General features: G+C 40.2%; 1 protein-coding gene across 2 annotated transcripts in view; it reads left to right on the top strand.

Moving 5' to 3' along the window:
- The window catches only part of TMEM163 (transmembrane protein 163), a 165,957-nt gene that overhangs the window by 123,923 nt on the left and 28,675 nt on the right, over positions 1–13,359 (top strand). For both annotated transcript variants that reach the window (XM_061608948.1, XM_061608947.1), the window contains exon 6: positions 6,230–6,341. In XM_061608948.1, coding sequence (XP_061464932.1) covers positions 6,230–6,341 — 112 coding nt within the window. The remainder of the gene's footprint in view (positions 1–6,229; positions 6,342–13,359) is intronic.

The raw sequence follows: 13,359 nt of genomic DNA on the forward strand, positions 1-13,359 counted from the left end.
ACAGCCCCAGTATTCCCATCCCGGCCCAGGTACTGTTGCTCGACTTGTTTGCCATGGCTCCATCTGCCACTCATTGGTGTTTATTTCAAGGGGTCCAGACTGCAGAAAAGTAGACTTTAGCCCCTGAGGTCCAGCCCTAGCTGCACTACTATTAGTCTCTAAGATGCTTTTTTGTTTGTTTGTTTTTTCTCTATGGAAATTTTAAAAAACAGGTTATGTAAAAATCAACTACATGTAGCCACAAGATAATCTTTGCATGAAAACTGTGATGTCATGTAGTGATTATTTTCCTGCAGGTGATTGTACAACTGGACCATAAACATCTATCCCTTTCCTATGTTCACACAGTGACATAGGTATATGCGTCTGTGTTAGAATTGCTTAATACGTTTTTTAATAATGTTTTTAATCCTTTTTTAAAGTTGTTTTTTTGTTTTTAACGCTGTTTTGTTTTAATGTATTTTAAGATCTGTTTTTATGATGTTTTAAAGTGTTTTTAGAGCTTTGTTTGCTGCCCTGGGCTCCTGCTGGGAGGAAGGGCGGGATACAAATTAAATAATAAATAAATAAATAAGATATAGCTTTGATATATTGTTATTTGGCTCTAGGTACAAGCCTTATAGAAATGTTCCCATTGATATAATTTGGTAAAATTAGATATGATTGATATATTTAATGAAAATTGGTATATCTTAAGGGGCAAATAGATAGAAATCGGGTGTATCTTTATGGTAACTTCTTTTACTCTGATATACAAAGTTTACCCTTCCCCAGTATATAATGGATGTGATATGAGACACAATTCCACACCACTATTATTTCTTAGACTGCACAGATGGTTTGCTTGTAAAGCTTCCAGTTTCTGAAACTTTACCATTCTATTCTGTTTTTTGCAATCTTTGGATCACACCCAAGTTCATTCCTTCCTTCCTCGCATAAATTACAGCACACTCTGATTTTAATACTTGTATTTATGTAAAGTAGACATTCTCTAGGAGGAGTGTCTGCTTTGTAGATTGTAGAGTTGTACATTAACCAAACGCAAGTTCAATGCCTTTTTCTAAATTTCCTGTTGCAGGGTGGGGGAAAAAGACATTTTAGTCGACTGACAGAAAGCTATTGTATATAGCCTTATTTTTTATGTATGTTTTCAGTGTTCACACCTTTACTGCACAGTGTGACACAGTGCAGGGCATGAAGGAACAAATAGTAATGCTTCAGTACACTAAGAAAGAAACACACTTGAAAGAACATCCTCAGATATGAGCAAATCTTGAAGTTGTGTCTTGTTTATGAAACCAGCACTCTCATTGATCATTGGCATTAAGTGATTTAGAAACTGCTGAATTCACTGCCACTTGACAGTGTTTTCTTTTGCTAGAGGGCATCCGCTACTTGTAAGCAAGCCTGATGTGCAAAACTAGACGCAACAACCACTTGTAGATAACCATGGCTTGGAGTCTTTATATCAGTTGGGCTCTCCTTATTTGCTCTTTGTAATGTACAGTTTCCATGGTGATGCCTTAAGTGCACTTATAGACATGGATTTGTGGGTATAGTGCAATAAATAACATCTTGCATTGCATCAGTCACTACATAACCATAGAGGAAATGATGGAAAAAACCAGCCCCATTCTTTTCCCCACTTCCTGCCTATGGGGGCATTACTTACAAGACTCAAAACACAGGCTTGTGGCACAAATCTGCATATGCTAATAGACAATATATGCAGAGGTACAAATATAGGTTTTTGAGCAACTCAAGAAGATATCTGGGATCTCACTAGCACTGCACTTTGCTTACAGGGTTGCTGGATGTGCTGCAATATATATATATATAGAAATGATATATCATGCAATATATGATAAAATAGCATAACGTAACATAAATTGCATATGTATAATGAAAAGTTAAGCTACTTATATAGATAGACTCATATAGAATGACTTTAACATGCATATTGCCTTGGCTGCAGCTATATTTTACTCTTATTTTATGGAATGTTCATAAACATTGTAATTACTGAGTGATAAGGCTTGATGCTATATATTCAGGTCTGTTGTGTACATTTTGCTTTGTTCAGACTTGCTGTGCTCGTACTTAATATGAGATTTATCAATGGCTTTGTCAGTGTAATGACTGTGCCAGTGTAATGTCTAAGTGTAGTGTCAAACAAAGTTAAATGTTGATTTGTTGTTGCACTATTATCATAAGCACAGATGGATAGGATGGTATATATCTATCCATATATATTATGGAGGAACTAGAGAAAAAAATGGAGCTTCATTTCAAACAAAAGATTCCTCCAGGATTATGGAAGTGTTCAGTGTTTTAGTTTTTAATCTTCTGCTTCTAATTCAGTGCTGTTGCTCCAATTAAAATCTAGTGAGGTAGTGAACAATGAATCTCAGTGGATTTGTTCCCTTATTTAATGATTTTTCAGAAGCAATGGCAAAGAGAAAATATGAGGTGATGAAGAGGAAAGGTCCTGGGGGACATGGCAGCAGATGGTCAGGCTTATTTTATTAATACTGTATTAAAGTGTCTCGTCTGATCAGTTTTCTGGAAGATGAATTAATTTGGAACAGTAATTGTTCACACCAAACGTGACACTGTTAAGGCTTCTGGAATGTTACTGGTTATGCTTGATACTGGGTCACTGTCCCTCTTCTTGCCATTTTGGTTTTCATCTCTGTAACAAGCACTTACACTTGTCTCTTGCCACATCGTTTCTTATCCTCCTTGACCAATGGTGCCCAGTATAACTCACCATGAAGCACATGAACCTACCACCAATTCAGCTGATGCATTCTTCCTCCAAAATGTAGGATGGTCTGAGCTCATTAAGCATTTTGTCAGTGGTTTTAGTCACATACAGTGGTGGTGATGGTGGTAGGGGAGAGACCTGGGAGATGTATTTGGTTTTGCAGAGAAGTACAGAATAGGCATACGAATGTTGTGATGAGTAGCTCCACTCTGTGGATATATTTAAGTACTGCAGAGATTCTTTGAACTGATCCCACTGTGTGCTTATCTGGTTGTATTCAGGTACATGGAAACTGGATTTGCTTGCTGTCTTGTGCTCCCTTTTCCTCCTCTGCCCATTTTATTCAGCTTTTGTCTTGTATTTCATAAAGCTGGAGTCTGGAAAGAATGCTTCAGTAATAATATTTACAAGGAACATGCAACCTTTTTATTTTAAAAAATTCTAGAATGAGAATACTGCTATTAGATCAAAAGTGGTAGAATAATCTATTTCTAGTTCCAAAATTTGCAGTACATGTGGGATCTGCACTGAAGTGTTGCACTGTATCCCTACTCCAGAGGATTTCTGGTTTAAGCTCAGTGTTCCAGACATATATAGCCCTGTAGCCAGCCTTCTTTGTTAGGTGGGGTAGCTACATTTCTAAGTGGAGCATTTGGGAGGGAGAAGTGCATAGCAGCAGGCAACCCCCCCCCACTGGTGGAGAGGATGCGAGGGCCAGGCCAGGGGAAGAGAAAGGCTGTGACCTTCCCCCTTGCTCCTCCTCTATCGAGACTGTTAACTTACATGGATGAATCTGTTGAATTGTCTCACCTTTTTTTGAGAGATCCCCAGGAATACCAGACTGAAAACCTTGACTTTGCCTGTGGCTACAGTCCTCTTTGAACTGTAGTCTGTCCTTGTGTTCTGATTCTTCATGAACTGCTTTGGTAATGACAGTGAGCTCCTGAGCTTGGCTTTGATTTTGTATTAGGTATTAGATTCCACCTGAAAGACAAACTTGTCCATACTACAACTTTAGGGACAGATAGAAAGCAAATAAATACTTTATGGTGTGCATTTTAACTCCTCCTTGAGAGTCCCTTCTTCTAGTCTTCTTCCTGACCTTTAAATTTTCCTTCTTATTGTCGTGGAAAGCATTTGGATTTTTTTTTTAATGGATTGCTGGGTTGATTTTTCTGTCCAGAAATCCTGAAAAGACTTCATGCTGAGCTGTACGTATTGGGAAAATCAGAAATTAAGCCTGAGTTACAGCCTAGGTAGCCAGCCAGGCAACTATAACAGTAGTGTACACACCAATATTTCTATTCCTCTAGGGCTGTTTTTATCCTTTGCTGTCAAGTACTCAAGAAAAAGAATAAAAAATAGCAACTATGATTGTGAGTATAGTGAGTGCTTTAAAAGAGTAAAGGGTAACTTAGGGTATCCATTTTTTCGGTCCTCAGAGCCTTTGCTTTGATGTGATTTGCTGCAACAAAACTGCCCAAATTACAACTCCTTAATTAACTTTTAGATGGAAAAGTGAAAGTATAAGACTATATTTAGATCAATATCCGAAGACAGCATTTCTCTTCTAAGGAGAATCATACATATTTGTGATTAGATCCAAATTAAGTTTTTAAAAGTACTATTCATTTTGCTGGTTGCAAAGTCTTTGAAGATGAGACCTAAAAATGGACTGTGAAAATGTAGAAGTGGTGTAGTTGCTGTTATGAAAACATAAATCTCAAATGCTGAAGGCCAGGGTAAAGAGGTGCATCTTTAGCATTCACCAAAAATTGTACAGCAAAGGTGCTAGATGGGCTACTTAGGGGCTGCCACAGAGAAAGTCCTCTCCCAGGACACCATCCCCCAAACTTCTGAGGGTGGTGGAACTACCAAGAAGGCTCCTCCTTCTGATCTTCACACCTGAGAGGGTCTGTAGGGAAGGAGATGGGGTCTCAGATATTTGGGGCCTAAGTAATTTAGGGCTTTATGCACTAGCGTGAGCACCTTAAATTAAACTCAAAAACAAGCTGGCAACCAATATAACTATTTTAGAACAGGAGTTATATGAGTTCTAAAAGCAACTGCAACCACTGCATTTTGGACCAGTTAGAGTTTGTGAGTTGTCTTCAAGGGCAGCCCCACATACAGTGCATTGCCATAATTGAATCTGGAAATTACCAGAGCATGGAGAACTGTGGTGAAGTTATCTCTGTCCAAAATGGGTTGTAGCTAATGAAGCAGCTAGAGCTGAAAATAGGCACTCCTATGTACCGAGGCCACCTGGGCTCCCAATGACATGTTGGATCCAGGAGTACCCCCAGGCTATGAAACTGCTCTTTCTAGGAGAATGGAACCCCAAAAAGAACAGGCCATCTCCTGGACTCAAGAACCTGGAACACATAACATCTCTGTCTTTTCAGGATTCAATTTCAGTGTATTGGCCCATATCCAGCCCATCACTGCCTCCAAACACTTGTCTAGCCCCTCAACTGCCACTCCCGTAACTATTCTGGAAATGTCCCTGGAGGTAGGAGCAGAACCACTGAAGTATAGTGCCCCCAACCACACCTCCCTGAGCCACTCCAGAAGGATACTGTGGTTAATGGTATCAAAAGCTGCTGAGAGATCAAGAAGAATGAGCAGAATTCCCATCTCTGTCCTGAGAAATGTCATCAACCAGCAAGGCAGTTTCAGTACCATAACTGGGCCTAAAGCCAGACTGAAATGTATCGATCCATATTCAGTCTCCTCCAAGCATGCCTGAAGCTGGATCTCCACCACCTTCTCAAGTACCTTGCCCCAAAAGGGGGTATTTGCCACTGGGCAATAGATGTTTAATACTTCTGGGTCCAAGGAGGTGGTCTTAATTAATATGCCTTAATTAGTATACATATAGCTTCTTGGGATTTGTTTATGGTGATAACTGATTCACAAAATGTGTTCAGGGTCAATGCATACACCATATCCTTCATTAAAGCATGTAGGGTAGCTTGTATGTCCAGGGGCATCATGTCACATATTCATAATATGGCAAGATTGCAAGTTTTTAGTCTGATTTTATGTGTGAGGTAGAATTGGGTGTAAATTCAAATCTCAGGCATTTTCTTCCTACTGCAGTTGTGGATCCTGATCCTGGGAGGCTTTGGTATGATTCAAGCAGATGTGCTGATGATTCTCTTGCCTCTTTTTCCTGCTTCCGAAGTCACATTTGAATAGGGAAGTTGTTCATCTGCCTTGCACAGAGAGTGAGAGTGCATAGCACCACTCTTGCATATCACTATTCCGTCTTTGGAAGTTAACATGGACAGCTTGAGAGACATGTATGAATCACTTGCATGCCCACACTCACTGGTCTTCAGATATATCCATCTAAAGCCACCTTCAGAAGCTGTTGCTTGGGTCCAGATTTATACACATTTTTGACAACTTTATATTGTATGGCAAAATTACAAATATCTTTTCTATTTTCTTTTTCAGGATAACTTTCTATACAGTGTTTCTGTTTTAAGTGGAATCCTTTGCACTACCTTAGCAGTGATCAAATTTATGTTGGGGAATGTGCTTACAAGCAGGGCATTGTTAACTGATGGTAAGTAACAAATATTGTGTTCCTGTATGTTTTGCATTTTGTTACACAAGATAAAGGATGTGTATCCTGGATCCATTGAGGAGATCTTTCTTTTGGGTATTTCTGGGAGCTACATGTTACAGAAAAATGAAGGCATTTAGAGTAACAAGATTATGGACAGAAGCAGCCCAGTGATATTAATTAAAACCTGGAGTCCAGTAAATCCAAGGAATAATGTGTGATAGAAAATATTTACAAACAAATCACAACAACTTGAATGCATTAATAGTAGCCGGCGGAATGAGCATTGCTGGAAGTGGGAGGTCTACAAAGGCAAGCCATAGGCTGTTCTTACATTGCATGATTTTCTTCATGCTGGCAGCTATGTAGTCCATGTAAAGATGTCACAGAGCTGAAAGAATAATTATTAAGTAACAACTCCTATTTGTTTTATTTCAAGTAAAAAAACAAATAGCAGATGAGGAATTTAACCTGAGAGCATAACATAAGAGCCCTGCCTACCTAGTGCAAGATCCTGTTTCCCATAGTGGCCCATCAGGCATCTATGGGAAGCCCACAGACAAGACATGAGCCCAATAGTCCTCTCCTGCTGCTGTTCCAAAATGTCAGGTATTCTGAGGCATGGTGCCTCTCTGTGATCCTGCAAACAAAAGCTGTCGCTGGAAACTGATCTATTCCACAAAAATGGGATGTTTTGATATTGCCAATTTAATTTTAATGCAGCGTTTTGGGAGGCAAGTCCATATTCTCTCAGTACTGCAGCAGTTGCACTGGCTGCTTGTTAGTTTCCTAGTGCTGTTCTTATGCTTTGAAGCCCTTCATAGCCTGGGACCTGTGTACCTTCAAGACCACTCTTGATATAAGCCCTCACACAGTGAAACTGGAACATCAGTTGTAAGAAACAGGGCATTTACTGTAATGGCCCAAAGCTTTGGAACAACCTCCCCTAAGAGGCCAAGGGTTGCTCTTTCCTTACCACCTTGGAAATGCCTTATTCTGGAAGGCATTTGATTGTCTGTTTCATGTTTTTGTGTTTGGTGACTTATTTTTGTTTCAGCATCTAAGCTCTAGAAAGGTGATATATAAACATGTCTGTCTTCCATTGGCTAGGGTTTTAAAGCCTAGAGGATCTCAGGAGGAATTATGGATTATTTATTTATTAAAAAGCGTTTCTAAACCACCTAATATTTACAAATCTTTTAAGTGGTATACAAAAATACAACATAAAACAATAAAACAGTATCATAAAAACAGATACAACATAACAACATGTAAAACAGTATTATAAAAACAGGAATTCAGTAATAACAGGGTCCAGTCTTAAGGGTTAGGGAAAGCTGGGCAAAAAGATCTGTCTTTACAAGATGCCTGATGCAACTGAAGGATAATGCTTCACATATGGCAGAGGAAAGCGTAGGACTGAATTTTTAGGAAATTTTTAATCAGTTCCAGACTCTAGTACTTGAATTGGAGGTATACCACAAACTACCTTATCAATTTAACCTTTCTGGTCTTTGGAGCTGTGTTCATTTGGACTCATATTTGGTGCATTAAAAATGCTGAGGCTTAATAAAAGCTTTTGGGGACACACACACACAGCTTCACATTAGCATTAAAACAGTTAAGTACAGTCATTGAAGCACGCAAAGAGAATACAGGTATCTCACACTTCCAGTGGATATGTCCTGCTAGGTGATACGCCATCTGGCCTTAGCAGGATAGTCCAACACAGAGACAAACCAACAGAGTCCAAGTCAAAGAACCATCCCCAGCCCATCTTCCTACTCCTTCTTGTATAGTTGTTTCTCTTTTCCTTTAATGATGACCTTTACTGGTGCCTTGCATGTGTATACCCCAGATGTCCTCCGCATGTTTCATCTGAGTCAAAGATTCCTGCAGGCTCCTAGGTGTTTACTTTCCCTTTCTGTGCATGGTTGGCTAAACATAGAACATGTATCCATGGCATGTACAGAATGCCTTTTCACTCCACTATTCTACTTTTACAATAATATACCACCCATGTGGACCAGTTCCTCTTTTCCTATCTATAGTTAACCCTAATTGCAAACTATAATTCTGACACAGCTAGCTTATCATTGTATATTTGTTGAAATAGGAGAAATGTGAAGTCCCAATGTCATGCAACTGAAATACATTTATGGATTTAAATTTCTCCTGCAGTAGGATGTCATGGGCTGACCCCCTCTTCAATGTAAATTTCCCCTCCAAGAGTCCTGAAATGTTTATATGAGTCCTAATGTATGGGATGTTAAAGTCTGAGGCTCTCCTTTCTTAGCATGTGCAGCTAAAAGGAGATTTTATTCTTCTGCTCCCCCCCCCATTTCTGGGCAGGCAGCCAGGACTCACACATTGTGCTGTAAACATAAGATAACACACAGTCCAGGCAGTAGACAGTGAGAGATATCTTGTTTGGAGAGTTTGGAAACTGCACTGCCTCCCAGCTAGCTTAGCTAGTTAAGTACGTCATCGTAGATGGGGGGTCAGGGATATGGTTCAGGGATGTGGTTCAGGGATGGAGCTCAAACAGCTCCAAGAGATAACACTGGAACACTCCTATAAATGCAGTGTAATCTTAAGGTTAGCTATATAAATTTATTAGTCCTTTTGCCTTTGTATAGCATACGTGCCTTGTAGTTTTATGGTGACAATATGTTCTTTCAGTTTTGTTCTGCATTTGCAATGGCCTATAGCTCAAACAATAAAGTTGACTGACAGACTGACTGAACACTCCTATAAAAGGAGGGAAGTTTAAACAGTAGCACTGGTTGGAGCATGTGTCCCAACCATGTCATCTGATGGTGAGAAGTATTATTGTATGTTTCTGTATTTCTAATTACTTTGCAACTCTATCTTAGTAAGTCTTTGAGCTTAGACTCAGTCTTGTACAACAGTGTAACCTAATAGATGCTGTACCTGAAGGTTTCATACTTTATATATTGATTGTATTCTGCAGTATACCTGCCCCTGATATGTATTTCTGATTTCTGATTCTGATATGTTGGCCAAGGCTGACTAGAGTGCATTTAATAGTGGTACTGTGTTAGAGAAGAATAAATAGAACATTATAAGGATATTCCGCTGTCACCTTCCCATTTATTTTCCTGTAATCTCCCAAGACACACAGGTATGTGGATGGGAACTCCAACCTATTAACCTGCCTGTTCAGATGACTACTGTTGTGAAAATGTTTAAGCTTAGGTGAACATGACATCTAACATATAAGGGCTCTGAATAGCCAGTGGGCAAAGGGGAGAAAGCAAGAACACTCAATCTTGTGTATTCACTAGAAAGAGACCATTTTGCCGATTTCAAGGGCATTCCACAATGCAGGGGCAATGGTGAAAAATGCCTGTTTTTGTGTCATTGCTCTGTGATATTCTGTAGGGTGCAGAGCCATGAGTAAAATTTTCTCAGATGATTTGACTGCTGATGAAGAATTACAAGTGTTGGGATAGCAGAGGAGCAAATTGTGCTAGCAGTAGCAGAGAAAGTTGACTGCTTTTACATCATCACAGCTGTTGGAGTCATCAACTGAGAGCAAATGATGATGGCAAATTACAAAAAAAGTGATTTGTGAGAATGCCAATGTATGTTAAGATTCAGTTGCTGAAACTTGGAGGCTAAAGTACTGGAGGGAGAGTGCTGTGGTAATTTACATGTGAAATGGCTGAAAAACAATGAAATTAAGGGGGGAAAGGAAGTGGGAAATGATGCATTACTGGAGCAGACATTAGTTATTTCTCCTAGAAATAAAAGTAATTTTGGGGGTAAAGGTGTGTGAGATCTTACGCCTTCTAAATAAATTAGAAAAAAGATTAATAAAACTGTACCTTTTTGATTAAAGAGTAATGCTATGCCTCCTTTTCTGCATGGCCCCCAGTGTCAACATGGCCATGGGTCAATGTAGCCCTGAACTCAAAGATTAGCCACCTCTGTGTTAAAGGAACTATCATAAATTAGCCATGTTCAGACAGTTGTATTTCAGCTGAATAAGCCAAGATGTGAATTAGTCCTTTGCTCATCCATTCAAATCTTTTCTTTAGTTGTCAATTTGTGATTTAAACCAGGAAACCTCAAACCATGGTTGGAAGTTGGGTTTAAATATCCTGGCTTGTTCAGAGCTAACTATCATTTCCCAGTTCTGATGAAATGGAAATCTCTGATTTATTTGTCATATGATTTATATCCCGCCCTTCCTCCCAGCAGGAGCTCAGGGCGGCAAACAAAAGCACTAAAAACACTTTAAAACATCATAAAAACAGACTTCAAAATACTTTAAAACAAAACATCTTTAAAAACATTTTTTTAAAAAGCTTTCAAGACATCTTAAAAAAGGTTAAAACATATAGTTTTTTCAAAAAGGTTTAAAAACATATTAAAAAGCTATTCCAACACAGACGCAAACTGGGATAAGGTCTCGACTTAAAAGGCTTATTGAAAGAGGAAGGTCTTCAACAGGTGCCAAAAAGATAACAGAGATGGCACCTGTCTAATATTTAAGGGGAGGGCATTCCACAGGGTAGGTGCCGCCACACTAAAGATCCATTTCCTATGTTGTGCAGAATGGACCTCCTGAGAGCACAGTGATCAACTGGGTATGTAAGGGATAAGACGGTCTTTCAGGTATCCTGGTCCCAAGCTGTATAGGGCTTTGTATACCAAGACTAGAACCTTGAACTTGGTCCAGTAGCAAATGGGCAGCCAGTGCAATTATTTCAGCAGCAGAGTGACATGTTGGTGATACCGTGCCCCAGTGAGCAGTCTCGCTGCTGCATTTTGCACCAGCTGCTGCCTCCAGACCAACCTCAAGGGCAGCCCAACATAGAGCGCCTTACAGTAATCCAGCCTAGAGGTTACCAGTGCGTGAACAACAGTGGTCAGGCTATCCCAGTCCAGAAACAGCCACAGCTGTCTTACCAGCCAAAGCTGGTAAAAGGCACACCTAGCCACTGAGGTCACCTGGGATCTAGCGACAAAGATGGATCCAGGAGCACCCCCAGACTATGGACCTGTTTTTCAGAGGGAGTACAACCCCATCCAAAGCAGGCAACTGACCAATTATCTGAACTCGGGAACCACCAACCCACAGTGCCTCCGTCTTGGTAGGATTCAGACTCAGTTTATTGGCCCTCATCCAGCCCACCACCAAGTCTAGGCACCGGTCCAGGGCTTGCACAGCCTCTCCCAATTCAGATGTTACAGAGAAATAGAGCTGGGTATCATCAGCATACTGCTGACACCTTGCCCCAAATCTCCTGATGACCGTTCCCAAGGGCTTCATATAGATGTTAAACAGCATGGGGACAAGTAGTACAAGTGCCAGGTGGCTGAAAGACAATCACCCAATGCTATTCTCTGAAAGCAACCTTGGAAATAGGATCAGAACCACTGTAAAACAGTGCCTCCAATACCCATCTCACCAAGTCGGCCCAGAAGGATACCATGGTCAATGCTATCAATAGCTCTTAGAGATAAATTAAGAGTAATACGGTTGCACTCCCCCTGCTCTTTTCCTGATAAAGGTCATCCATCAGGGCAACCAAGGCCGATTCAGTCCCATAACCAGGCCTGAACCCAGACTGGAATGGGTCAAGATAATCAGTTTCATCCAAGAGTACTTGCAATTGCTGCGCTATAACACTCTCAATCACCTTCCCTAAGAAGGGGGTATTTGCGACCGATCAGTAATTGTCGCAGACCGACGGGTCCAGGGTAGGCTTTTTCAGGAGCGGTCGGATCACCGCCTCTTTCAGGGTGATGAATGAATGAATCTGATGAATTAGAGACCTCCAGCTTGTGCAAGCGTCTGTGTGTGTAGAAAAAAGGTTCATATTTCTTATTAAGCCAATATATGACCATCTGACTTGGCTTAGTGGTGAAACAGATGGAAAGCTTTGCCCCACTACTGTCTTTTCCTTTAGGTCATAATGACCAGTGTTTTCAGCAAGTCCTGTCTTTTTGCAAAAAGTGAAGAACTTCCCTTTCTTTAATTACATCCTCGTGATAATTGTGTTGCTGCTGATTTTATTGTTAGCTAAATTAGAGGCTGAGCTCTGTAATTAGCTTGGTGTCTGTGCTCTCTCTGCGTTCAAGCTGTTTTAGTCAAACAGCTATGCACAGATTTCTGTATCTTTGTATTTTTGGATTTGGTGGAATGTAATGTTTGAGAGGATGATTCCCATCCACAAGCCAGCCATGTAGTAAGGGGGTGGAAACAGTAGTTGGCTGAAACAAATTAGCATGTCTTTTTGCCTGTTTTCTCATTCCTGTTAATTTGCTTCCTACCGTAACTGTAGGTAGAACTGCACGTTTCTTTAAACAACACGGGGGAATTCAGCATGTTCTATCTGACAGGGATTTCTTTTTTTAAATTTACCAACTTCTCATGTATTTAGTCTTATTGTAGAGACACACTTACTGTTCTGCCAGTTCCAGTGCATCTCCATTTCTCTCCTGAAAACAGGGGCACACAATGCTAATCAAACCCTGCCCATTTTACTGTAAAACCGGGTGGAATCAGCTCAAGTGCAGTTTTTTTTAATTAATTAAGCTTCAAACAGATTTTGCAACTGATTGGCAGATCAACCCATTGGCCCTCCAGGCGTGGCCAATGGAAACACTTTGCTGATGGTTACCAGTGTGCTCACAGCCTTAGTTAATTGTTGAAAAGCATACTCAGTGAAAAGCATACTTTCTACTATTCTCTATTTAATAGATATTATAGAGGCATCTATGACTGATTTCAAACATTCTACTATCTGGGAAGGACCGGGATACAGCCTACAATAGGTCAGGGGGCAGTGCATTCTGGATTACCGTGGATACAAAGCTCTCTGTTCACTTCCCCCACATCAGATCTCCTTCTGCCTCTTACCATGCATTCCTGTTTTTCTGATTCAAATGATTCAAGTTTTCCTTGTTTCTTTCTATGTATCTGTAGAGGTACGTGTATGTGTGTGCATATGCACACACTCTTTCTTAAGATTGTCCTTACATA

The sequence above is a fragment of the Rhineura floridana genome, chromosome 2, assembly GCF_030035675.1.
Source record: "Rhineura floridana isolate rRhiFlo1 chromosome 2, rRhiFlo1.hap2, whole genome shotgun sequence".
Classification (NCBI taxonomy): domain Eukaryota; kingdom Metazoa; phylum Chordata; class Lepidosauria; order Squamata; family Rhineuridae; genus Rhineura; species Rhineura floridana.